Genomic DNA, 26755 nt, shown 5'->3' with positions numbered 1-26755 from the left:
GGGTGAGTGATGGAATCAGAGACGATCTCTGGTGGAACACTGACAACAAACTAACCAATGAGTGAGTGATGGAATCAGAGACGATCTCTGGTGGAACACTGATAACAAACTAACCAATGGGTGAGTGAGTAGTTTGTGGTTTTCACACATTGCACCCACGTGGGGAATCGAACCCAGGTCTTCGGCGTGACGAGCGAAAGCTTTAACCACTAGGCTACCCCACTGCCCCCACAAACTAACCACAAAGATATAATCAGTAACGACCTGTAACAAGCGATCCAATTATTCACCGACCCGTAAAGATCCGGGGTACAATAGGTCTTCAGCAACCCATGCTTGCCACAAAAGGCGACAATGCTTGTCGTAAGAGGCGACTAACGGGATCGGGTGGTAGGCTCGCCGACTTGGTTGACACATGTCATCGGTTCCCAATTGCGCAGATCGATATTCATGCTGTTGATCACTGGATTGTCTGGTCCAGACTCGATTATTTACAGACCGCCGCCATATAGCTGGAATATTGCTGAGTGTGGCGTAAAACTAAGCTCACTCAATTATTCACCAAGGAGGATGATATTCCTCAGCTGCCACCATGGTTGCTCGAACTTCCGTCAGTTTATCTTGATGTACTGGAACAGGTGAATACATCGGAGCCATCACCTCGTGTTAAAGCCATAGCGGAGGAACATATCTGAAGTTTACATAGGATAAATGATATGCAGGATTTACACAGATGGATCTGAGTGGCCAGTGTCCGAAGGTGTTAGTGCAGGTGTCCTCACTACTAATGACAAAAGAGAAATGTATACATGATTAGCTGATCACTTGTCATTATTTTCTGCTGAACTTGTAGCAGTCATTGAAGCTTTGCGTTGGATTCATTATTAAAGACCTGTAGCAGCGGTCGTTTTTAGTGATTCTGTCAGTGCCTTACAATTCGGGCAGGTTCTTTCTCTACAAGACAGGACTTAATCAACATTTTACTCAGCCTTTTTAATGAGTGAAGTAAAGATATTTTACATGTTGAATTTTCAAGGATGCCAGCTCATGTTGGAATACTTGAAATGAGAAGCCTGATAAATTGGCAAAAGGTGCATTAGACTTTGTTGAATCAGAACAGGACAATACAGTATTGCCTTCTCCTACAGAATTATGCACCGTCAGCACAATCCATGCTCAAACAAAATGACAATAGAGATGGCGCTCCTCTTTGAAAGGACGCCATCTCTATGACATTGAACCTTTGTTACTAAATTACATTTATCTCGAAACAATTGGAGAGAAGAGGTTATTTCAACCAAACTTCGTCTTGGGCATTGTGATCTTGGTGCGTGTCTCAGTATAATGAATAACGACATTTCTGTGTGTAATCAACTACGTGATGTTGCTCATTATTTACTGCGTTGCCAAACATATGTAAATCAACGTAAGACAATGGCGGAATCTCTCACAGCTCTCAATATTGACATCTCATTGGCTGGACTACATGTTATAGGTTCCAGGAATATCATTCGCCATGAAGTTCTGAATTGTATTCTTGCTTATATTAAAGCATGTGGCAGGTTTGCTACTTTCTGAAATGTTAGAAACTTAGCAAATCCTTATGATGGGAAGGTGTAAATCAGCCTAGTTGCCCGAAAACCTATTATACTTTTAATGATCAATCAATCAACCTAGGAGGAAAAACGATATGGTAAACGAATATGCATGCTAATCAACCTTACAAAAAAGTGAAGGCAACAAAGTGACGTCATAATTATGACGTCATGTGGCGTCATTTATTTACACGGACTTGTGACTATTTTCTTTCCATGAGCCAAAGAACAAAACCAACATCAAGATTTCATTTCTCAAGTTTTATTCCAAAAATATACTTTGACATTATAACCATGTAAAGTAATGTAAAACGAAAGAAACTTATTGTCGATACTAGCATTACTACCTACACTGTTTTCGGATTATCATTTTAAATTAGTTAATCTAATATAGATCTATGTGTAAAATATTCTCTCATAATGTATACATATTGTTGCAAAATATAATGTTCTATTTCATTTGTATTCCTCAAAGCGATATTCTTACTACGACAGGGTGTTCAATAATTGTTTAAAAATATACATAAACTAACTTCTTGTACATTTGAATTACTTACATTGTAATTACTCTGTGGGGGATTTTTACCGCAAGTAGATAGCATACTCAACAAATGATTTCGCAAATATTTGTATTCTTTACACTGATATTATCTCAAAAAGGACAAAAATGTGTGAGCATATATACTTTTTAAACAACATTTTTTTCATTGTTTAATGCATACTTCATTGACATTTAAAACAAATTAAACAAAGGAATAAATGCAGTACAGTTCAAAAGGTTGTGCATGAGTCCAAATCTTAAGCTTCGCTGGCACCAAGGGTACAGCATGATATTCCAAGTGCTGCGTGTGTGAGCCAGTCTGTTCCTTCCAGCCAATCACAGGTTTCAACATCAAATACCTCCACGTCAGCCAGTGCGTGGTTGTCGGATGACGTCACTCCCCCAACGATGTATATCTGGTTGCCTGAAATTAAACAAACGTTGAAAGCATCTCTAGTGATTCAGTGTATACTTCGTAAGACTCTTTAAACACGACACTGAGTTAGTGAGTGAGTTTAGGTTTACGCCGCTTTAGCAATATTCCAGCAATATCACGGCAGGGGACACCAGAAATGGTCTTCACACACTATACCCATGTGTGGAATCAAACCCGGGTCTTCGGCGTGACGAGCGAACGCTTTTATCACTAGGCTAACCCACCTCCCCCACACAGAACTAGGACGATGTCAAATAACCGGCAAATGAACCATTTCGCAATCGGTAAAGAAAGATCAGCTAGTTTAACCGTACATGTATTGATAATCGATCGCGTGGGTGGTTTTGGTTTTAATGATGTCCTAGACAATAATTGAGGAACCAGTGAAGATTCGTGTCAAGAGTTGGTCTTCAGCAATCCATGCTTGTAAGAGTTGACTACCGGGTCGGGTTGTCAGACTCGCTGACTTGGTTGACACGTCATCGTATCCCAATTGCGTAGATGGACGCTCATGATGTTGACCACTCGGTTGTTTGGTTCAGATTCGATTATTTACAGACCGCCGTCATACAGCTGGAATACTGCTGATTGCGGCGTTAAACAACAAACAATTGTAATTATAGCGTGTGAAGAGTGTTTTTGCCCCTGAAACAGCAAATCCATAGTTTGATGAGCCAGGCTCTGAAATAACGTGAACAGTTATATACTGAGAGTATACCCCTGAACACACCACCGACACACACCAGTGTGACCTAGTTCTACCCCTACCCCCAACACACCCGTCAGTTTGTAAACAAAGCCTGATGAAAGAGCAATTTTCGCGGACATGCTAACACTTACGATTTGACATATTGTCCATCATACCATGAGAGCAATAGCCGATAACGCAAGGTCACGGAGACAGGAGGTTATCGTATAAGGGATCGGCTTGTGATTAAACCAACACGATGAACTAAGGCAATATGAGTTGGGTAATTTCCTACACCCTTTGCAAATAAGTCCTGTATTTTCACATTTCGCAATAACAAAGTCTATATTTATATCGGGGTGACATCGTTGGCTTGTTATAGGCAGACAGACAGACAGACAGAAATAGTTTATTAAAGTGTCACAAGTTAGGAATACAATATAGAATCATGATTATAGCATAAGTAAAAAATTCTCAACAACCAGCCATTTTTTGAGACACTATCTTAAAATCACAGAAATAATTGACGTTTAAAATACATGGTTCTAATTACAGAACAAATACATTTAATATTTTTGGGGTTATTTTCAGTTAACAATTTGATAAAAAGATCTATAGGCCCCTGTGCATTGTAAAGGTTAAGGTTAAGGTTATAACGCAGGTCATGGTAACATTTACATTCAGAGGTAAAATGAGTAAAGCTCAAGAGTAAAGCTTCAATTTGTTACTTTGTAAAACAGCATTTATGTGTATGTATTCCTAGCTATATGAACAACAATAAACAAACGATGACGATTATAATGTATCACTGTGGGAAGGCATATTTTAGAAATATTTACATCATATGGATCTGCAACAACGTTCATAGATATTGAATATATTCAAATGGAGGAGTCGCAGCGCAAAGACAGTCGGAAACCAGTCTGTGTCGGATAACTCATTGACAAGGCTCGAGGTAGATGACGGATCATGGCTTCGTGCGAAAAAATACCAACATGATTCGTGTCTCTGGTACAACACACGGTCACAACCTGACATAGCGTCAGCCAGGACAACAGTTAAATGTGCTTTCCTGGGGACCTTTCTCCATCAAGAGTACCCGTGGTCTTCAGCAACCCATGCTTGTTGTCCGAGGCGACTAACGGGATAGACGGTCAGGCTCGCTGACTTGGTTGACACATGTCATCGTATTCCAGTTGCGTAGATCGATGCTCATGCTATAGATCGCATTACTGTCTGTACCAGACTCGGTTATCTACAGACCGCCGCCATGTATCTGGAATATTGCTGAGTGAGGCGTAACTCATCATGAACTTGTATGACTGAGTTTGGTTTTACGCCGCTTTTAGCAATATTCCAGCAACATCACGGCGGGGGACACCAGAAATGGACTTCACACATTGTACCCATGTGGGGATTCGAACCCGGGTCTTCTAGGCTACCCCACCGCCCTCATCATGAACTTGTAACATGTCAGTATGTCCATTTAACCTTCAACCTCTAAGCGTTAAACACCAATCACTTGCTGGGTAATTCTGTGAAAATATTGATTGGATCAATGAAACTTCGAGTATGAAATGAATTTGAAACCATATTGAACCTTTGGTACCGATCAGCATTCTGCTGCATTTGAAAACCTTGGATTTTTCTAAAAGTCTTTTTTTTCTCCTAAATCATATTTTTTGAAACATAAAAACAGTTAAACGTATTCTTTAAGTGTGGACTAGGCGCCGGTATATAATGGCGTTGAATTGATATTTTCAATCGAATCTCAAAGATATAAAACTAACTGAGACCTCATATTGATTTATGAAAACATATCCACAACATAGAACCACAAGTAAAGGTCTGCAGTTTTTTGTGACGTCAAAATATTACCGTCTTATATTTTTGTGCTCAGTAAGTTTGTTTCATTATGTTGTAACAGCAAGCACCTGATCGTGAATCAGTACGGTTATACAACAGAACGCTCAGTATTCGCGGCCGAAGAATTGGAGGGCTGTCAGATAGCGGTATATAGGTCGGCGCAGGCTGCTGTCGCTGTTTAACGACACAATGGGCTTATCGGCAGCATGTCCTTGGGGCGACGAGTGGAAATATCCAGATATTGGTCAGGTAGAAGACTGTGCACACAAATCAACATCCTGGGATTACCACGACAAACATACATATCCTAATGAATTAACAAGCATTGTCACTAAGGTGACATAATCCCCCGCCGCAAATTATCAAATCAAACTTATAAAGTAATGAAAGTTTAAGATGAAGTTAAATGTCAACAAAAACATGACTAATCAACCTCTCTTGATATCTGGCTCTTTAGTTGTTCAAACACACACATATTTTCAAGACTGACTTTGACCTTGACATGAATGTCATAGTGTATGAAATATGCAAAACTAGTACTAAAGAAATTGCTTATTGAAAAACATTCAAGAGAAGTCTTAAAAGTCTATGAAGAAAATCCAGTGAACCGTTCTTAAAATATCTTGCTGACAATTCAGGTTAACATGCTGAAATCTTCAAAGTGTCGTCGTGACCCTAAAAATTATGTGAAGGTCACCAAAATTGACTGGGCCCTGGGCCTTCCCTAGATGAAGCTTGGTGTCAAATATGAAGAAAATCCAGTGAATATTTTTTGCGATATCTTGCTGACTATCTTAACATGCAATTTAACATGCTGAAATCTTCAAAGTGTCTCTGTGACCTTGAAAATTAAGTGAAGGTCACCAAAATCGACTGGGCCCTGCGCCTTCCCTGGATAAAGCTTGGTATTGAATATGAAGAAAATCCAGTGAACGGTTCTTGATATAGCTTAACATGCAGGTAAAATGTTAAAGTCCCCTTGTGACCTTGAAATGAAGGTCAAGGTCACCAAACCTGAGTTGGACCTTTCTTATACTGTGATGAAACTAGGTACCAAATATGAAAAGAATCTAGTGAACGGTTCTTAAGATATTCCAATTCGTACGTACGGACGTTACGTTGACGGATATCGAAACGTAACTGAGCCCTAGTTCCACAAATATTCGTTTCACGGATGTTATCCATTTTCATGTTCCCATAAAATCATCATTAGAAAGTAATTGATACGTAATGAAGGATAATCTTGATGTTTCCCCGTCAGAAGTGACGTAAAGTATTTCAGAAAACGAATATGAATAGTTTCTGTGATTGAACGATTTTTGGATTCCCATTGTTTGCTACCGTAAAGAGTGAGTGAGTTTAGTTTTACGCCGCTTTAGCAATATTCCAGCAATATCACGGCGGGGGACACCAGAAATGGGCTTCACGTGTTGTACCCATATGAGGAATCGAACCCTGGTCTTTGGCGTGACGAGCGAAGGCTTTACCACTAGGCTACCCCACCACCCTTGCTATCGTAAAGAAGTGGTACAACCATGGCCTCTGAACCACTTGATACACGTAATTTCCGCCCTTGGCCTAGGATAAAATGCATTGCTCTTGTGGCTTATTCTGATGAACCTTGCTTCGTACTGGTAAAGTTGATATTTGTGCAAGATAACACCAAGGTATTAGGATTTCACATTTCCTAAATAGAGGATACTAAACGACCTTCAGTGTAATACCATTTTTATTAAACGAGTTAATGATTTGGTATCAACGAGCGAAATCGAGTTTGATACTAAACCTTTCACGAGTTGTATCAAAATGGTATTTCACGGAATAGAGTTTAGTATTCTGTTTATTACTGTCCAACATAAATTGATAGAAACTGTAATTACTCTCAGCTTTCCGCGAGTCAAACAAGGTCTAATACTACTGTGACAGAAGGATTAGCATCGTGACGTCATAACTGCAAACCAGTATGACGTCATACGTACGGCGTCACGCGATGTTATTACACAATGTGTAAACATGTAACATGGGGCGCGTTGTTCAGCAAAAGTTTGCAAGCTTCGCTGCGCTACGCAGCCTGCTTTCCCGTGCAACGGACTGCTGTGTGAGCGCTTCATTCAATATGGCGTCGTCCAATATAAACACATCACCGATACTAGCCACACTTTTGGCACACGAAGCTGTAGAAGATATTCCATGCAATGATTTTTAATTGTATGCGCAACATTAAAAACTTGTCCCTATTGGTCACAGAAGAGCAGACAAGTTTTCTCTGTTACCTTGCTGAATGACATGCCGTGACGCCATTTTGAATGTCTCTCGCTTACGCAGGAAGCACCTCTCTCAGTCGCTGCACGCCGAAGCGCTGCGATGCATGCAGCGAGGCGTTGTTCAGCCAATAGAAGCGCAGCGCTGCACAGCGTATCGGCTAAACAACGCGCCCATGGTAACATTATCACACATTCTACCATGACATTTAAGTATGTTCCTTTTTGATTGGCTGTTACTAAAAAATTAGAAGTGAATTTTTTTCAATAACCACTTCTGAGAGCCGGTTCACTGCGCGTAGTGTCAAAACACTACGCAAGGGTAATGAGTGCATATTCAAAACGCGTTTTATTCATGGTGCATATGTCATGGTAGAATGGAGATAATCCTATTGTGTTTACATTTTGGAAGTGATTATAGTTTGTTGAAGGCTGCTAAATGTTCAGCGTTCAACCACGCTGCTAAATGTTCAGCGTTCAACCAACAGTAATCACTTCCAAAATGTAAACACAATAGGATTATCTCCTAAGTGATATCTTCAGTAATAAAGCACAACCTCCTACATCGAAACTGTTTCTGTTCCTCCATTTGGACTCGCCAAAAATCATTTCTGTAGTCTTTGAAACATTAATATTGATATTAATTCTTCAATTTTACAGTATTGAACTTTACATATTTTGTAAGTCTTTTGCATTTGACGCCAACAGTACTGCGTGTTTTCAGTCAATGTGTATATGATGAATAGTCCAGTCTTTGCCTGCAGGCCATCCTCGTGAATCAAGGCCTATATGAATATAACCATGCTGATTTGGGGTTTGAGGATACCTGTTTGAAAGTTAAGTTTACCCGTTAGGGATACAAGAGCAGTAAATACGACACACTATTCACAAATCACGAATAAATGAATCATTAGTATTGTTGGTGGTGAATATAATTCACCACTCACGTATTAAGTTACAAAATGGCATTTGAAAATAGCTAAATATATAAATCAAATCTAACTGTATTCTAAAGGGGTTGATTTAAGCCAATTTCAATATTGTATTTATATAGTATAATTGTAGAAAACATATGGATTTGACATGCAAAATGATCTGACAATTCGTTAACTGTGTATGCTTATCACCATATTTTGAAACCTTGAAAATATGGTGGCTAGCTACAATTTGTACATACTAGAGCACATGTGCACTCACAGAGATAACAGGTATATGTGTTGATAAATTACCGTGCATGTTTAATGGCCTCGTTTTATTGATTACAGGTACAAATGTCCTAGCGTTAGTTGAAGGTTTTCTGTTAGAAGAAAATGAAAAGACGCTGGGTGAGGGCATTTTTTTTATTTATGTGTTTCAGGTAGCCACCAAATTATGAACATCGGTCGGGGAAAAAACAACAAACAAAAAAAAAACAAGGAAAAAAACCCCAAAACCAAACAAATTTAATAAAGACAAAAATATCTGAATAACGATCTTGATTCTCATTTATTGAATGCTTACTACAATTTCTCGCGTTCTTTGGGCTTGTGGCAGCGACTGATTATAAGATAAACATTTTATATGACGAGGCGGTACGTTTTAGGTTCGAGTCGGCGGTGTTGGAAAAAGTGTTGTTGTTTTGGTGTGTTTTTTTTTTGGGGGCGAAATGGCATTTTGTTTTCCGATTTTAACAGATGTTTGTTTACATACCACTCACACGTCTGGAAACGTGAATGGGTCATTATGTAACTGTGTTATCGACAAATAGATTACTAATCTGTATAGTGAACTTACTAAAATTAGTACGACCTCGTTTGCATACACATCGTATCGTGATGCCAGGTTTATCGGCTGGTCGATGACACCATCTATCAACTTAGGATCGCTAAAATCAATCGTAGAGAAACCAAAATGGTGGCTTTCATATTCTATGTGAAGAAGAAGAGCGAGCATTTCACTGTGAGCGTCCCCTAAAACCCCCATGAAATGAATTTGTTTATTTCTGTGATGTAAACAAACACTTCACAAACGCTTTTTTTTTTAAGTAAAAAGCGAATGGTTTAAAAAAGAATTTCTTGACCCTAATCCCAGTGAAGAAACTACGAAGCTGGAAAATCCGTCAGCATTGCAAAAGCGGCAGTATATTCAAAGCGGGTCCAGATCTACGCCCTGATAGCAATGTTCGTTGGGCCAACATTGGCCATCATAACGGACATTGCTATCTGGGCGTGTGTTGACGTCGACAACACACGTCGGCCCACACGTCCTAACCTGACTGCTTCCGTCCCGGCCGTAATGCCCAGTCCTTTCACTGCCACTGTCCATGTATCCCACATTAAACGTGGCATGTCAGGTCTTTTCCAAATTGGGAATAGTAGGGTGGTTATCAACAATTATTTCCGTGAATAAAGTTAGCGGCGACTAAAATTAGCGAGTTCACGGATTGCATTTGGGCGAGTCGATTGTCATACAGTAGGGGAGATCAATAATTCGCTTGAGAAAAATAAAAAAATTTGTACTTGTTCACAGTATAAACTGTATTTTTTTATTTATGTATGTATGCTACTTGTTACAAATACAAGCATACTGGTTCCTGAAATATAGCATTTATGTTGCTGAAAATGTCTTATTTTGTTCATTACACAACTTGTCCCCCAAGCGATTTCCAGGAAAAAGGCCCCTTTGCGCCTTGTGTTCTTGCGCGCCAAACAGTTCGGTTTTAAAATGCTTATCAGTCGTGCTAGAATGAAGATAAAGCTATTCTGTTTTCAATCTGTGATAAATGTTTAATTAAAACCTCACGCTAACGCGTTTGGTTTTTAAATTACATTTAGCGGTCTTAAATCAACGATAAAGGACCGCAAAATTGAAAACAGTAGCTTTATCTTCTAAATAGAGAACAACAATATTGCACGTCATGGTTAAGAATAGGGACGGGTCGTGAAGTGAATAATGTTCTGAAACAAAAGGATACAAATATGTTTGATTTCACTGTGCTTATTTGGTAGGGGATTCTGAATTTTAAGGCAGGCCGCGTGTTTTTCAAGACCACTGACAGATTCTAGATACGCTATCAGATGATGTGCTTGTGGTGAGGTAGAGGCGTTCACACGCACTTGCACCTGAAACCAAGGTGCTCACTACCCTAATATTTTTTCTCGAGGTTTTTTCTCCATGTTTTTCACTTGGTTCCAAACCTACTTCCATCGTCCGCTAGACTATGCAAATGGAGATAACTCGTGCCTCGCATTTTCCTATCTCTCGTACGAAAGAGTCTCGATCTAAGCTTAGATCGGATCGTAAGATCGGGACCGGCTGCGATCGGCCTAAGATCGGTTAGTGGAACGGGTGTAACTTTTAGCTAAGGCGATTGTAAAAGTGGCGTAACTTGCTAAGATTGATATACGTTAAGATCGGTTAGTGGAACGGCACCCTGATCTGACGTCACAGTTTGGATGTAAAACTCAGCCAATACAGGGGCGGTGGGGTTGCCTAGTCACGCCGAAGAGCAGAGTTCGATTTCCCACATGGGCACAGTGTGAAGCCCATTGTTGGAATATTGCTAAAAGCGGCGTAAAGCAACACTCACTCACTCAGGCAATACTATGATATATCCACGGCGTTTCCTTGGTTACAGACAACTGATAATGCACATCCTTCAGATGGCAAACGCCATCACAATGATATATGTTTAAAGTGAAAATTTCGAAATCTGGTCTTAGAGGACATTGACCATGATTCACAATACGCTTATCTTGTAACCTTGAGACGGCTGGGGTTTCTAATCAAGATATGTGCAGACACAAATGGGCTGACAGATTGCATAACGATGTTTACCAATCCTAGCAGCGTCACACGAAATGACCCAAGATACCATGACTGTGACATTGTGGACGTTAATATCCACGGTATCAGTGAGTGTACATATGTCAAGACCATGTGATGGCTGGTCATGCTATCTTAACATAAACACTAGCATGTTGATGCCTGATTAAAAACTTGGGGGGAGAAACTTCAATGTCATGCCCTACTGTAAAAACTGTGTAGACTTGAACGTTTTCCCGTTTATAATGTTAATGACGACGCCGATGATTATTATTATGATATACATGTATGTAAATACCTCTGTGAACTATGTAGGTCCGACCATTTATTTTCTGCCGACCCGTGAAGGTCCGGGTTAGAATTGATCTTCAGTAACCTATGCTTGTCGTAAGAGGCGACTTACGGGATCGGATGGTCAGGCTCGCTGACTTGGTTGACACATGTCATCAGTTCCCAATAGCGCAGGTCGATGCTCATGCTGTTGATCCCTGGATTTACTGGTCCAGACTCGATTATTTACAGACCGCCGCCATATAGATGGAATATTGCTGAGAGCGGCGTAAAAGTAAATTCCCACACTCACTCACTTATTTTCTGCTAATAGGTGAGTGAGTGAGATTAGTTTTACGCTGGTTTTAGAAAATATTCCAGCAATATCACGGCGGGGGGACACCAGAAACGGGCTTCACACATAGTACCAAAGTGTCTCTGGGTCTTGCTAATGGATGAAATAAAAGAGGATATATAAGTTAGGTTATCTTTAAATTGGATGAATACTAACATTATTTCAGGACACTATGGTGTACGATTTCGGCACGTCATATCCTAACGTGATATATGACTGTGTTCATTTCATAACACTCCCTTCATACCAAACAGACCCGTGAAGGTCCGGGCTAGAATATTGATCTTCAGCAACCCATGCTTGTCGTAAGAGGCAACTAACGGGATCAGGTGGTCAGACTCGCTGACATGGTTGACACATGTCATCGGTTCCCAAATGCGCAGATCGATGCTCATGCTGTTGATCACTGGATTGTCTGGTCCAGACTCGATTATTTACAGACCGCCGCCATATAGCTGCCGACATATATTGCTGAGAGCGGCGTATAACTAAACTCACTCACTCACTCATACCAAACAGACAGTCGCCGTGGCCCACTGGATGGTGTGTCTGACCGGCGGGCTGACAGTCGGTTGTCCAGACTACTGCTTGCCATGGTTGGAACATTAAATTACAGTTAGTTAACTGTGTATGAGTGGGCATTACATATTAACTGTATGGTGTATCATTGGGATAGCACTAGAAATCGCATCATGTCTGGACAAGAGCAAGCCACACACACACACACGCACGCACACGCACGCACGCACGCACGTCTCTGTATATATGCAATGATCTTGATAGCAACCGTTATTCATAGCATACTTTTTGGCATTTTCATGCATTTAAAGTTTCACGTTATCGATACAATTGAATACAATGTTTTTAATTAATACAGCAAACGGGACTGCCTCCAGTCTAGCAGTGCACTCATGTTCGTATAATCGGCACGGTCTAGGCAACACAAATATTTACTTTCACCGTCACATGACCAACAGTAAACATCTGCTTGTATTGAATTTTACATGGATTATCCAGTTTGGAATGCCACGCTGAGATCATATCTAAATTCAGAAAAAAAGCTTATGCAACCGTTCATATGACCCTCTTTCTGGACAGTTGGCCTTGTGGATGTCTGTCTTTAAACAAACACACATTGCGCAATATGTACATCCTTTCGGTTTGACTTGGATCGATGTTGTCAAGGGTTACAGAGTATAGGGCATAAATTAACTTCAGATATACGACTTCAAGGCTATTTTGTTGATTTGAGGGATGTAGAATATTGGTTACCTATAGGGTAAACGCCGTTAGTCTCGACCCTTTAATTCGGTAGTCATCGCCCTTCAGTCCTTCGTTTATCAGGACTCTCTTTAATCCGAACTAGACCCGTGAAGATCCGGGTTAGAATTGGTCTTCAGTAACTCACGTTTGTTGTAAGAGGCGACTAACGGGATCGGGTGGTCAGGCTCGCTGACTTGGTTGACCCACATGTAATCGTATCCCAATTGCGTAGATCTATGCACATGCTGTTGATCACTAGATTGTCTGGTCCAGACTGGATTATGTACAGACAGCCGCCATATGGCTGGAATATTACTGAGTGCGGCGTAAAACTAAACTCACTCACACTCACTTTACTCAGGACGATTTCATTTGGTAAGGTACCATTCGAATTAGCAAGGTTTCAGAGCAAAGAATATTCTTTCCTTTGCATTCCAATATCGGGTCGGCAAGTCCCTTACAATGGTTATACAAATCTAGTTTCAAAATGACTATGCTACTATTATTGCAGTGAAGTAAAATACATTTTAGACAGGTATTGTTTTTTTCTTGTAAGATACATTTGTTTGTTTGCTTGCATGTTGTTTTTATCGCCCTAAATAATATTCCAGGTATATGACGACGGTCTGGAAATATTCGACCAAACAGTCCAGTGATTGGCGTCAATAGCATCGTCCATAATCAGAAAAAATCCCATCGTTTTATTTTTTCGGGTGATGAATATGAGCTGAGTACCCATTGGAGCCGAATGAGTGAGTGAGTTTAGTTTTACGCCGCACTCAGCAATATTCCAGCTATATGGCGGCGGTCTGTAAATAATCGAGTCTGGACCAGTCAACCCAGTGATCAACAGCATGAGCATCGATCTGTGCAATTGGGATACGATGACATGAGTCAACCAAGTCAGCGAGTCTGACCACCCGATCCTGTTAGTCGCCTCTTACGACAAACATAGGTTACTGAAGGTTCATTCTAACCCGGACCTTCACGGGTCCATTAGAGCCGATGTGTATTAGAGCCGATGAATATTAGAGCCGATGAGTATAAGGGCCTTGTTAGGTAAAGCAATATCAGCGCTGAGGTGGTTGCATCATACTGAAATGCTGAATTATGACAATCGTGGAAGACTGGAAGATCGCTTTGACGAACCAGGTTCATAGTCACTAACACAAAGCAACCGCAGCCAAGGTCTTGGTGTGTTTATGATTGTGTGTTTGTAATTTGAATCGCATTTTGAAATATTCCCGCAATATTACAAAGGCCTGTAAATATGCAGTCGGCCTGAGTTTGGACCAGACAGCTAGTGGTTCGTGTCATGAGCAGCTGTCGAGACACGTCACCAGACTGACTGCTCGATCACGGATGGCGCCTCTTTCTCGAAACCAACTTAAGTCTGACTTTTGACTTAAGTTAGAGTTTTTACTCAAATTTGAGAAAACGCAGGAAAATGCATTTCCCACAATGAACCGAAATTGATATTAAACTCAGAAATAGTAGACAATTTGAGTTAGGTGGATAAATTATTTAAGTTGTTTGGGCATTTTTATTTTTTTTTAAATGCATTTGAGTTAAAAATTCATCGGTTTCAAATTATCAAACTCAGTTTGAAATTTGAGTAAAAACTCAAAACTTTGTTTCGAGAAATCGGGGCCAGGGATCAGCCGTGTTAATTTTATATAATCGATAAAATGTCAAGAACCGACTTAAATGTGTCGTGTGGTGAAATTATACGTAGTGCTTGATCATCAGCAACTGATCTGCATAACCTTTGTTTGTTAAAACAAATGCCGGCGTCATATGGCTGGAATAATGGTTCGGCGTAAAACAAAATTCAGTCAGGATGGAGCACTTACCGATCGTAGTAACACCGGCGTCGTGTCGGGGCACCCTGAGTGTCTGCACACGATCCCAGCGGTCGTGGTCGTCGTCAAGACGAAGAATGGCGTCGAGGCTGGTGATGGCGTCACTATCATCGTAGAAGGTTGATCCACCCACTAGGAACAACGTGCCCTTGACCTCCACGAGACCGGCGTGGCATCGGGGACCCGGAAGTGGGTTCTTGCACAACCACCTGTCGAAGAGGATCAAAAAGTCGAATTGTGAAATAAAGTCGAATGAAACCTCGATAAACTTTTATCAGAGTATTACTTGGATGTTTCTATTGACAGTAATTTTGTAACATAAGAGACATATGAAAGTTATCTAGGTGGATGAAGCAAACGAATCGGTGATTCGTATATACGTATTTTGTGGATGTTTTTGAGACAAAGAAGAACAGTATAGGCTTAACAGTGGAGAATAATTCAGCGTGGTAGAGGAATATACGGGATATACTTCCCATAAAGATACAATGTGCACCTTAGCTTTGTTTGTTTGTTGTTTAACGCCGCACACAGCAATATTCCAGCTGTATGGAGGCGGTCTGTAAATAATCGAGTATTGACCACACAATCCAGTGATCAACACCCTAAGCATCGATCTACACAATTGAAATACGATGACATGCGTCAACCATGTCAGCGAGTCTGACCATCTGATCCCGTTAGTTGCCTCTTACGACAAGCATGGGTTGCTGAAGACCAATTCTAACCTGGATCTTCACGGATGTGCACCTTTGTGCTTCTCCGTGCTAATTTGTCAGTTGAAGCCACGTGACTTTAATGTTCCGAAAAGTACTAGTCAATTGCTTACGTCATCTAGGACCCGCCATGATTCTCTTCACAAACAATGTAACAATGCGTGATATCTGTGTTTCAAAGGATCGTTTTGAAATTATATCAGTTTGAGGTTGGATCGGCATGGTAAGCAAGCCTATCGGGTTAGTAAATCGGAGATGAAAGGAAAAAGATCACCCATGTTAAGGCCTTGTGGTTTTCAGCTTTAACACTAACAACCTAAAGGTTGTGTCTACACATCTCTGAATCCGATGTTGGGTAGCCGTCACACTGATGGACCGGGTTCGATTCCCCACATGGGTACAATATCTGAAGCCCATTTCTAAAACCGGCGTAAAACCCAACTCACTCACTCACCCAACCTAATCTGAAGTCACATGGGTACCTACCTATTTTTCCTCGGATCGTAACATTCTACTGTGCCGAGTACAACTTTCTCATCCTCGGTTTCCAAGAAGCCTCCGACGACGTAGACCAGCCCACGATGTCCTGCCGCGGCCGCTCCTATCTTTGCTTCCGTCATGGCGCACGCCTCGCCCCACGTGTCGGTGTCAGGGTTGTAGAATTCCACAAATGGTAAACTCCTGGGTCAAGATCAATTGGTTTACGAAGTTAAGCACCAACACCCAAGACACTATTTTAAACTCCTCACTCGAATTGCTAGCTACGAATATCATTCATAAAAATCTTATTAAAAAACAACTACAAGCTGAATAGCTCACCTGGAAGAGTTACTGAATCTGTTTGTACCTATTTTATGAAATGTTAACATTTTGTAGGCAAAGAACAAGAAATGTCATTTGGCCAATCGTGTGTCCCCATTGCCTTTAATATGCAAATATCAAAACGAGATGACATGTTGCAAAGCAATCTGGCATGTGGGATCTTATATCGTTTGAGCCTAAATTTAAGTTGCCCTAGCCTTTATACTTAAACTTATTGACTTCAGACTTAAATTAGACTATGTTTAAAGTAAAATCACACATACTCCCCAAATTCATTCTGCCCACCAATGGCATACAGAACTCCGCCAAGAACGGCAACTGCGTGGTACATCCTCATGTGGTACATTGATGCCACTCGTGTCCAGAAGTTTCCATGTGGGTCATATCGGTAGCAGATGTTGGTAGGGTTAGCCAGATCCCCGGGGTCGCTACACTCAACCAACGACCCACCTGGAAATAAAAGAAACTATTGCACTCTGCTATAAATGAAATCATACAAAAGGGACATTGAATTCTTGACTTTATGCACAGTTTATTGCATTCGATAAAAATAATATAACGATAGCATTTTCAGTATAAAGTGTGGGTCCTTAATTGTAGGTACATGCTAAAAAAGCCCGGCATTATTAACACAAAAATTAAACCCCACTGTCACATCTTCAAAATAACAATGGCAGATGAATAGAATAATATTTTAACAATTCGTATAATGTGGAGACAAACCGAAACATGAGTCTCATTAACCTATTCAGACAATGACCTACTTTTCAGCCGATCCGAATGTTCTCGTGTGAAAGTGAAAATAAATATACTGAAAGGCAAAAGAAATGTCGTAATATTGGCGAGGTGACATTTAAGTATCAATGGAACATTTGAACCTATTTTTTTGCGCTCTTTGAATGTATAACGTACGCCACTGAAATGCAGTACCGACTTTCATCAGAGAGCATGATAACCCCTCTCCATTGTCCCCAATATACAAGACAGTTTTGCCGCTGTTGTGTCCACTTGCCACTGATACGTTCCCAGGCGGTGACGTTGGCTGTGAATATTGGTCTCCTGGCAGGACATCGACAAAAAACAGGTTCCTGGCTTGGAGACGTCGCCGAATGGTAGGTCACTGACTGGTCGCTGGTGGTTTCCTATGGTCACCCAAGCTGTTTCTCTGGCCCTTGCGAATAGGTCTTGCACGTGTTGATGGACGATATGACGGTCCTGGCGACGTGTTGTTACACGGGGTTGACCACTACGTGGACGGTCATCAGTGCTGCTGGTGGCGTTGTATCGCACTCTAAGACGTTCTATCGTTCGTACGCTGCAACTGAAGTCATTAGCAATGACTCGAGCATGTTGACCAGCGTGCAGACGTCCAATAGCTTGTTGTGGTTGATCTCTCGTTAACCTAGTCATAGCTGCTGTGTTCAGAAAACAAGTGAACGATTGCCATTCAAGCCGGCAATTTATGCCTGAATGCATTTATGATGCACGTGCATCTCGATTTCAATGTTGTGTTTGTGGGAACTTTTCCCTCTCCAAAAAACAAACACATTTCTAACTTCAATCTCAAACAATACTTTATTGGGCAATGCGGGCTATACGACCACGATTCATGTTTCCTCAAACTTGACTTCTGGTGTATATTTAAAAAAATAGGTTCAAATACTCCATTGATACTCAAATGTCATTTCTAGTAATACGACGTTTCTTTTGCCTTTCAGTATATATCCAGTTGAATGAGTTGGTCTCAAAATTCTGGACTGGTTTTGTACTAAGTTGCGCAAATGGCGGAACCCAGTCAGCAGGAGACGAGACTGGTGTGAAATCAATGTTTTGACTTGCTTTGATGGTCAAGCGCTGAATTATCAAAGAGGTTCATTTCTGTATAACCCACAATTTCTTACACCTTTTGCGATGTTCACAAAGTGCACCGATCATGCCCGTCTTAAAAACTACATTTGTCGAATGACGTCAATAACTTCATGCTGACTCGTTTCTAGTGTGACGTCATTCCAACCTTACGTCACAATAGCAATACAGCGGTGTGCGTGAATAATAAGGCCATTTATTATATAGGTAGTATTTTTCCTGTACCACGATTGGTCAAAAGACCGTCACATGATTGACTACAAAACACGATATTGACTTGAGTTTTCTGATAAATTACGATATTGACTTGGGTTACTAAAAATAGACAAGGAATCCCGTACGAAGGGGGCTTCCCCTGCTTTTCAGCCAATCAGATCACTCGGATAGATGGCACAGTGTGTGCATTAAAAGTTTATGTTAAAACCCGTTTCTCTTTCATGATATAATAAAACAATTATAGACTCTTGTAGAGGTCGATATCGGTTTTTATTGACCTGAGAAAAACAATATCGACCTTGCAAGCTCGGTCGATATTGTTTTACTCAGGTCAATAAAAACCGATATCGACCTCTACAAGAGTCTATAATTGTATATTATCGATACAAGATAAACAGAGAATACTAAACAATGTCCCGTGTAATACCATATTTATGAAACGGGTTTAGTATCTAACCAGCGAAAGCGAACTCTCGAATTGAGACATCTTATTCGTCGAAAAACATAAACGCAATGTTTCCACCAGTGATGTTTGCCGAGTGAAGCAAATGCAAACCAAGAAAAAGGGGTGCTACGGATTAGTTTACTTGTAGGAAGCGATGACAACTGACATGCATCGTGACGTCAGTTACCATGGGTACGTTTGATAACAAGGGCGCCTTTGGTCTTTTAGCAAAGCATATTACAATTCAGAGCAACATGTTAGTTTAGTACACATAGTGAAGGAATGAGGTGGGGATTAGCGCCGCATTCGGCAATACACCGAGGTCCATATGCACAAAACGATGTTAAGGTCCTCGTCTTGGTAGCTGCGAGTTTTTTCATTCTTTTTGCCAAGGTGGTCGAAACTTCTATACTGACACATAGGCTTACTCGCTTTGTGCAAGTGGATCCAGATTACACAGAACTTGCTTCTCACACTGTACCATGCTGGGGTTCGGTCGACAAAGCTCTCGTAAGCCTAAGATCTCGTAACTTTTCTCGTAGCATTCGTACCTCCTTTGTTACAAAATAGGCTTACACATCTTAGGCTTACGAAAGCTTTGTGAAACGGGGCCCTGGGGCCCGTTCCACAAAGTGATCGTACGGCTACGTCACTCGTAGTGTATATTATAGGAGTTACGCTCACCGTAGCGCTACCATTGTTTCGCGGAATTCGGCGTAATACGCCCATTCCCGTTCAAACAAATACTTTCTGAAAAATATACCCAGTTGTCCAGGATTCAAGAAAGACAGTTGCCTCATCTTTATCTTCATGTTTGTTACATATTATACACAGAATTGGTCTTCAGCAACCCATGCTTGTCGTAAGAGACGACTAACGAGATCGGGTGGACAGGCTTGCTGATTTGGTTGACACATGTCATCGTATCCCAAATGCTGATGTTGATCAGTCGATCAGTGGATTGTCTGGTCCAAACTAGATTTTATTTACAGACCTCCGCCATATAGTTGGGATGCTTCTAAGTGCGGCGTTAAATAACAAATAAACAATAAATTTACATCATGTCTTGGCTCCTTCGACTCACCGATGATGTAGACCTGGTCGTCCAATACCGCCGACCCGTGATGGTGCCTTGCATCCGGAAGTCGAGTCAGCAAGCCCCAGGTGTTGGTATAGGGGTTGTACTCTTCCACAAGCCGACAGGGTGCATCTCCGTCCATGGACCGGAAGGGGTCGATCCCTCCACTGGCTATCATCAGCGGGGGGCGGGGAGGGAGGCTCTGGTTGTGGGCGCTGGCTTTTGAGTTCAGCGCTACGAGTGGAGTTGGAACGTAACAGTGAGCCCTCGTGAAGCTTGTAGTGACGGTTTTCGGGTCTTCTTTCGTGGGGATGGTCTGGAACTAAGAACCCCTAAATCTTAAAAATAACGCATTGTGAACAAGGGCAACTACACACATCACGGAAGAAATATATTGGCATAATTCATCTTCCTGTGTTACCAATAGTGAATGAGTCGGGTTTTACGCTTCTTTTAGCCGTATTCCCGCGATATCACGGCGGGGGACACCAGAATGGCTTCACACATTGTACCCCTGTTAGGAATCAAACCCGGGCTTCCGCGCCACGAGCGAACGCTTAAACCGCTAGGCTAACCCATCACCCCTGTGCTACCAGGGTGCCGTTGTCCAAAGCAACCTTAGCACTAAGGTGATCGTAACTCACAGACTTATAGACTACATAGACACGACTGGCGTAGCGCTACGGTTGCTTTGTACTAATGGCACCCAGTAGAGGTAGGATATAAGGAAGCTTACTTTCAGTATTATTCCTCTATCTTTCCCAATACAATGTTTTTATTGAGAAGTGTGCTTCATCAGCAGATTAATTCCCCTTTGAGACAAGGAGACCCATTTTATCGACATTCTCCCTGAAGAATGGTAGTAAGTTAAGGTTGAAACAGATCTTCAACAATTTATGCTTGGCGGGCGAGACAACTATGTATATGGATCGGTTTGGATGAGGATGATGATTTTTATGGAGCAGCATGACTGCCCCCCCCCCCCAAAAAAAAAACAACAAACAAAACAACAACAACAAAACACCCAAACAAAAAAACAAAAAAAATATATATACTAAATAAAATAAAATTGATGTACAAAGTGCAAACTCAATGACAATTCCTCCCATACTTTTTAAGCATAAAATCTTAATATTTTAATTTACAAGATCGCTGATCTCTAACCCCACCCCCCACCCCCCAAGTACATGTTCATAGCAACATTGATCTTCAGCTCACACGTGGATCATGCATTTTCCGACACAAGAGGCCATCTATGTAGACTGTCACATAGCATCTGAGGTCATAATATAACACGTAGGTATCTCAGCACTGTCATCCAGTTAAATACTAGCCATACTCTGCATCCTGAGGGAAAAGGGAAGAGTAAGGGAGGTAACTCATCACCTAGAAACTACAGTCTGTCAACCTAACTTTTGAAACTGCATATTTTGCAAGTATCTTTTTTGTTATCCGTTTCCGTGTAACGGTGTTTACATGTACCTTCATGTTTCTCCGTGACTTAACAGGAACCTACTTTTAATGTCACGGTGATCGCCTATCAAAAATGGTTACCTCTATAACTATCGTTATGTTTTTGTGATTGTTTTGATTAACTCATTCCGGACGTGGGTTTAATTGGTGTAATGTCTGACAGGTGACGTAAGCATGTGTTTCACGTGCATGACTTCGGGTCAGATTTACTATGAATGTCGACGTCCTGTTTGTAAATTGTTTCATTGATAACAAGGGAACACCCCCTTTCAGCTTTCTTCCTGAAAAAACTCATAAACACTTTTAACCATGGTCTTTGCGTCGTGGGACAACATATTTCACGTGTCTGTCCTGGATCAGTGATTGTGGTTAAAACAGGGTGACACAAATATAGGAAACATTTTTTTAATAGGTGACCACTATGACAAGAAAATTGGTTCCTGTTGACCCCCTGGATGCCACAGGGACATACATTTACACTTGAATGTGTGCCACCGGCTAGGAAATTAAATATTCTACATTTCTGTGTAACTTCATAGCCGTACGCAGATCCAGGACCACGCAAGCGCAATTCTCGCACAACGTTCACTTTTCCAACCATATGAAAATGTGCGCCAGAAAAAACCCCTCGGCATCCAGGGAGCTAAGCCCTCCGCCAGTTTTAATGAACATGAAGACAACCTTTCCATCGAAATGTTTTGGGAGAGCTTTCATTCGCGTTTCAGTCAGTTTTATTTAAAATTATGCTCATTGCAAATTTGATCGTTATCAATGACACCGACCACAATGGCGTTGATATTGCCACCCCAACTTCTAATTAGCCCTTAGACCAAGTAGCGTAGCCAATCAAATTGGCAAATGGAAATCAAGGCCGGGTAATTTGAGATTACTATAGAATGCATGTATCCAGGGCACACAGGTACCTTAGTCTGTGCTTAGGGACTTACGATCACCTAGCGTTATGTCAGTTTGAACGACGGCACCCAGGGGTTACAGACTAGAAATGCGAGCTCTGGAGATAAAGAGGATAACCCAGAATATGTGTATTAGTATTGATCTTCAGATATAAAACTGCGGGACATGGGAAGGTTTTGAACGAGAACCTATCCGTGATGTAAATAGTTCAAATATGTTTGCTCAGTAACATGTTTCTTCACAATGAAAGCAGAAAAACGGGACTTTACCCACGACTTGCGCTTGCTGTTGTTGACCTCGCCGTCTCGTGGATGATACTGACGTTCAGGGAGCACCCGCTCTGATGACGTCAGGGGACTTCCGCTATACTTCAGTGCCTGGTATCTGTAACCACAACAGTATTTCCGATTACTCCGTGTTGCCAATCCAACGTTTAGGCTGGTTTGAAACTCGCATTCTGATTGGTACTTTAGATCTAGTAGGGTAGCCAATCGAATTGGCAAATGGATATATCGTCTCGCCTCATTAAACTGGTATCGGGATGTATCGTCTCTCCACTTAGCCACGATACACAGATCTAATGTCAGTCCGTGGATGTAATGAAATATTTAGCTTTTCAGCGAACGCCATAGTTTCAATGCTGAATTTGGTATTTGATTGTCTATATTAAAGCAAAAAATAACTAGAAGACGAATAGTTCCGTCCGATTCCCCACAAGGGTGCAATGTCTTCCACCGAATCTGTCGATCTGTCGAATTAGGGGCAAATCGCGCATTAATTTTCTTCGACGATAAACACGCTGTCTTCCATCTCGCTGGTTAAGAAGAAATCGTGATTCATCACTGAACCAGACATGCCTCCAGTTCTTCAGGCTCCAGTTCCGGACTCTACGACACCACCGCAAGCGACTGCGCCGATGGAAGTCTCTAAAAACAAGGGCGACAACTGGCCTTCTTGGTCGAATCCCCACTTCACGCGATCGTGGGCATGGTGCATGGCGAGCTGTCTATAAGGCGCCAGGCTTGTGATCCAGCGAACTTGAGGTGCCGGGATCGAGCCCACCTGTGACTGGGTGTTTAAACCTTGGAGTCAGCTTTGTGTACAAACTCTTTCAGTGTTGTCACAACTCCTAGTGTACAGTACACAACCCTGTGCACTTAAAAGAACCAACGAATCCGTTGCTAAATGACCAGATGGTGGCCACATGAATACGTGCAAACATCTAGTTGCGGGTACAGCAACGTGCAGTAAACTTGGACAAAGTACTGCAACTGTGTGTCCCAGTCCACCCAGCTGGGAATAGGTACCTCGACTCGTGCGCCTAGTGGCTGCAAAAGTTGTGTGCTCCCCATAGAGTTGAGACTGATAATACGAAGTGACGTTGAGTTTGACATCCAATGGAAAAAACAACGCCTTGAGCATGTACTAGTTGCGTGGATATGTGCTATACAAATATGATTAATTGATTCCTGACAGTTTGGTCGGAATTCTTCTCAAACCACTGATGCGTTGTGCAGTCTCCACGGCTAAGGCGTGGCGATGACGCAAGTGAGCAACCCAGATGTAGGGGTCCTGAACTTGGGTGGTAAGTCTTGGACGGCCGCTTCTCGGGAGATCTTGTGCGGAATTGGTCTGCAGGAAACCATCCCAAAGGCGAGATATGGTGCTCTGCACATGATGCAAGTTGAAATGGCGGGCAACTGCAGACTACAACTCCCCAGCTTTAAAGCGGCCTTTGGCGATGTTTCCATTGGCGGCACTCAGTCGTTGCATGATGATTTCCGCTTACTTGCACGTGCATTTACAAGGGAGAAAGTTGTCGCGTTTTGGCGATGAACCTGTTCACAATCATGCTAAGATGACGTTTTGGAAAGAACTAGTATATTTGTATTGTTTTGCCGTAGCTACATGAGTCCAATATTCTCAGAATCACCTGTGCGTTTCTTTTTTTAAAGATTTGTAACAAACATCAACCTGTTAGATATGTCTGTTCTTCAAGAACAGTACGGTTGTGATCATCTAGGTATGTAATATTTGTAATGTTCTGTTTACATGGCATTCCCTTGGTCTGTCAGCACCAAGTACCACAGGTCAAAGACACACGCACGCACAGCGATATCTTAAGTGATACAAGAAAGAACAGTCGGAGGGATAATGCTAAATTTGCGTTACATACACACTGACAATTGGTATAGTCTCGCAGCTGCAGGAAAAACAAAATGATGGCTTCCATGAAGTCTTGAGTCCAAAATACCTACCCACAACATTATTTCTTGACAATGTGCGAGACACATCGGTCAATTTAGAAAAGGCACAATGAACAGAAATATATATACATGTACATGTATTTGTGAAAGGAAAGATGAGAACTGCAGCCTTGGGGAAACAAATGAACATCATCAACTTTAGTGATGAAGAGATGGGAGCGGTCTACTGCAAGGTCCCTATGCATGTGTTATAGCTACTGGTTGTAGAAAGGGTACGGATTGCCATTTTTGTTTAGTACTTTAGTGTACTTGAATTATTTCACGGGAAGCGGTTGAATAGGATCCAGGGTCCACCAGCGATTATTTACAGGTAGCTGAGATGAAATTGCCGAGTAAAAGAACTTTACACTCAAACAGGTGCCGAAGTACACGATCACCAAGTTTAGATTACACATATTCGAGTGAGTGAGGCTTAAAGCCGTTCCCTGCTATCACGAGGTATCAGCTTGAAAAGTGAAAAGCCCCAAGAGATTATTTAGATTATGAAACAGATGTGCAGGTAGGGTCCTGACAAACCATCATCATATCATTCATATGGAATCGAACCTACGATCGTGTGTTTCTAGCGTGCTTAAGGATTCTGCGATTCCCTGCGATTGGGCAGCCTAGTTTTGTTTGAGTTAAACATGTTGAAGTAGAAGTTGTAACCGATCATCCAGAGGTGCAAAACATTAGAGCAAATATATACCTGAATACACCCATCAGGAGGTCCTTGCAGTCCTCAGTAGGAAGGGCTCTAGGTTCGACGTGAGAGACCATCTCCTCAGGAGTGATGTAGGCAAAGCGGATGCAGCCTACCACATCTTGAAAATACTGCTGACGATCCTGTCTGTTGTAGTCCAGCCATCTGGTGGCGGCAAAGAAGATATCCAGTTCTTTTTGTACACAGAGGTTGTCGTCAGACAGGAGATGGCAGAGGTCTGAGTGACTTGTGCGAAGAAAACTGTCTGTTTTTGTAACTTTGTTGAAATTGAGACACACATAATCGTAAACGTTCGAATAGATGTCCAGCAGTTCGTGTTTTCGGGCAATTTGCATCACTCCCAGGGCCTCCTGTACAGAGTGATTCAGCAGAAACCGCTTGCCTTGTTCCAGCAAATCTGTGATGCCAAGATATTTGGCACAAGAGAGAACAGAATCTACATTTTGCAGAGTGATGTCGATCTCAGATGTGTAGACGTATCGCATCACCTCCTGAGCAGCTTCAAAGGAACAGTTAGGGACGGGTATGTGGGCCACGTCAGCGGTGTTTTTGTTGACACAGAATTTGTTGGCAAAGCCTGGACTATGTGCTGCGAGAGCGAGCTTATGTCCTGGAAAGTCGTGGCCGTCGACTTTCAATATTATATCGCACATGCGTTGGGACTGCCACATGTTAAAAAGGCAGCCAGCAACGTTTGAGCCATGTCTTTCTTTCGAGCTGGCGGCCGACGGACTAACTTGTTCAGCGTTTGCTGAGTTTTGGTTTTCGTTGTTTCTTTTTTCGTTTGAAAAAGATGCGAAAGCAGAATTCTGATTTTCGTTAAGATCAGCAATGCGTCTTGTTTCGGATAGGATGTTAACTTGATCAAGATCCAAGGACGGGATGTGTGGCATTGCTGGCTTCTTTTTCTCAACACGCAGACGGTCTGCGGTTCGTGATGTGGCTGAGAGACTCCTGGGTTTTTCCCTCACACTTTTCCTTTGAGGTGTGTATTCAAATCCTGTGTCCTTCACGGGTATGTCCTGAATCGGAGACACAACAAATGTGTTGTGTTTTCCATATGTTTTGTTTAGTCTATCCATTTCGTCAGTGAGCAGTTCCGAATCGCTTTCGGACAGGTTCAGGCTAATGGAAGATCGGGATAGACTTACTGGATCCCTTTCTTGATTTTCTAGCACTTGGAGACAGTTCTCTGTTACCACAGCCAACACGCACGAATCGGTTGGATAGTCATTGCTATTTTCTAGGTCATATCCACTTGTTTGTAATTTTACTTGAATCCCCGACCTTTCCATTTCACCGCCATGTCTGTA

General features: G+C 41.8%; 1 protein-coding gene across 1 annotated transcript; it reads right to left on the bottom strand.

The window, feature by feature from the left end:
* Positions 1–1930: 1930 nt before the first annotated feature.
* On the bottom strand, positions 1931–26755 carry LOC124276566 (kelch-like protein 2). Its single transcript, XM_046712210.1, has 7 exons — positions 25428–26755; positions 22742–22856; positions 20091–20406; positions 16743–16929; positions 16144–16338; positions 14933–15150; positions 1931–2560 (listed from the first exon to the last, which is right to left on the bottom strand). Exons 1-7 carry the CDS (start codon positions 26735–26737, stop codon positions 2394–2396), a joined length of 2508 nt encoding a protein of 835 aa, XP_046568166.1. The 5' UTR covers positions 26738–26755; the 3' UTR covers positions 1931–2393.

This window comes from Haliotis rubra, unplaced genomic scaffold (assembly GCF_003918875.1).
Source record: "Haliotis rubra isolate DU_JTF1 unplaced genomic scaffold, ASM391887v1 Scf21, whole genome shotgun sequence".
In the NCBI taxonomy this organism is placed as follows: Eukaryota; Metazoa; Mollusca; class Gastropoda; order Lepetellida; family Haliotidae; genus Haliotis; species Haliotis rubra.
This window is presented reverse-complemented; position numbering and strand designations above follow the sequence as displayed.

What these genes read in the sequence shown, in the direction of transcription:
- LOC124276566 (XM_046712210.1), bottom strand. Translation starts at nt 26,737, where the DNA reads ATGGAAAGGTCGGGGATTCAAGTAAAATTACAAACAAGTGGATATGAC. An exon ending in CGACCAGGTCTACATCATCG is followed by an intron (nt 16,930 to 20,090) that starts GTGAGTCGAAGG and finishes TTTTATTTCCAG; the next exon opens with GTGGGTCGTTGGTTGAGTGT. An exon ending in TACGATCCGAGGAAAAATAG is followed by an intron (nt 15,151 to 16,143) that starts GTAGGTACCCAT and finishes CCTCTTCGACAG; the next exon opens with GTGGTTGTGCAAGAACCCAC.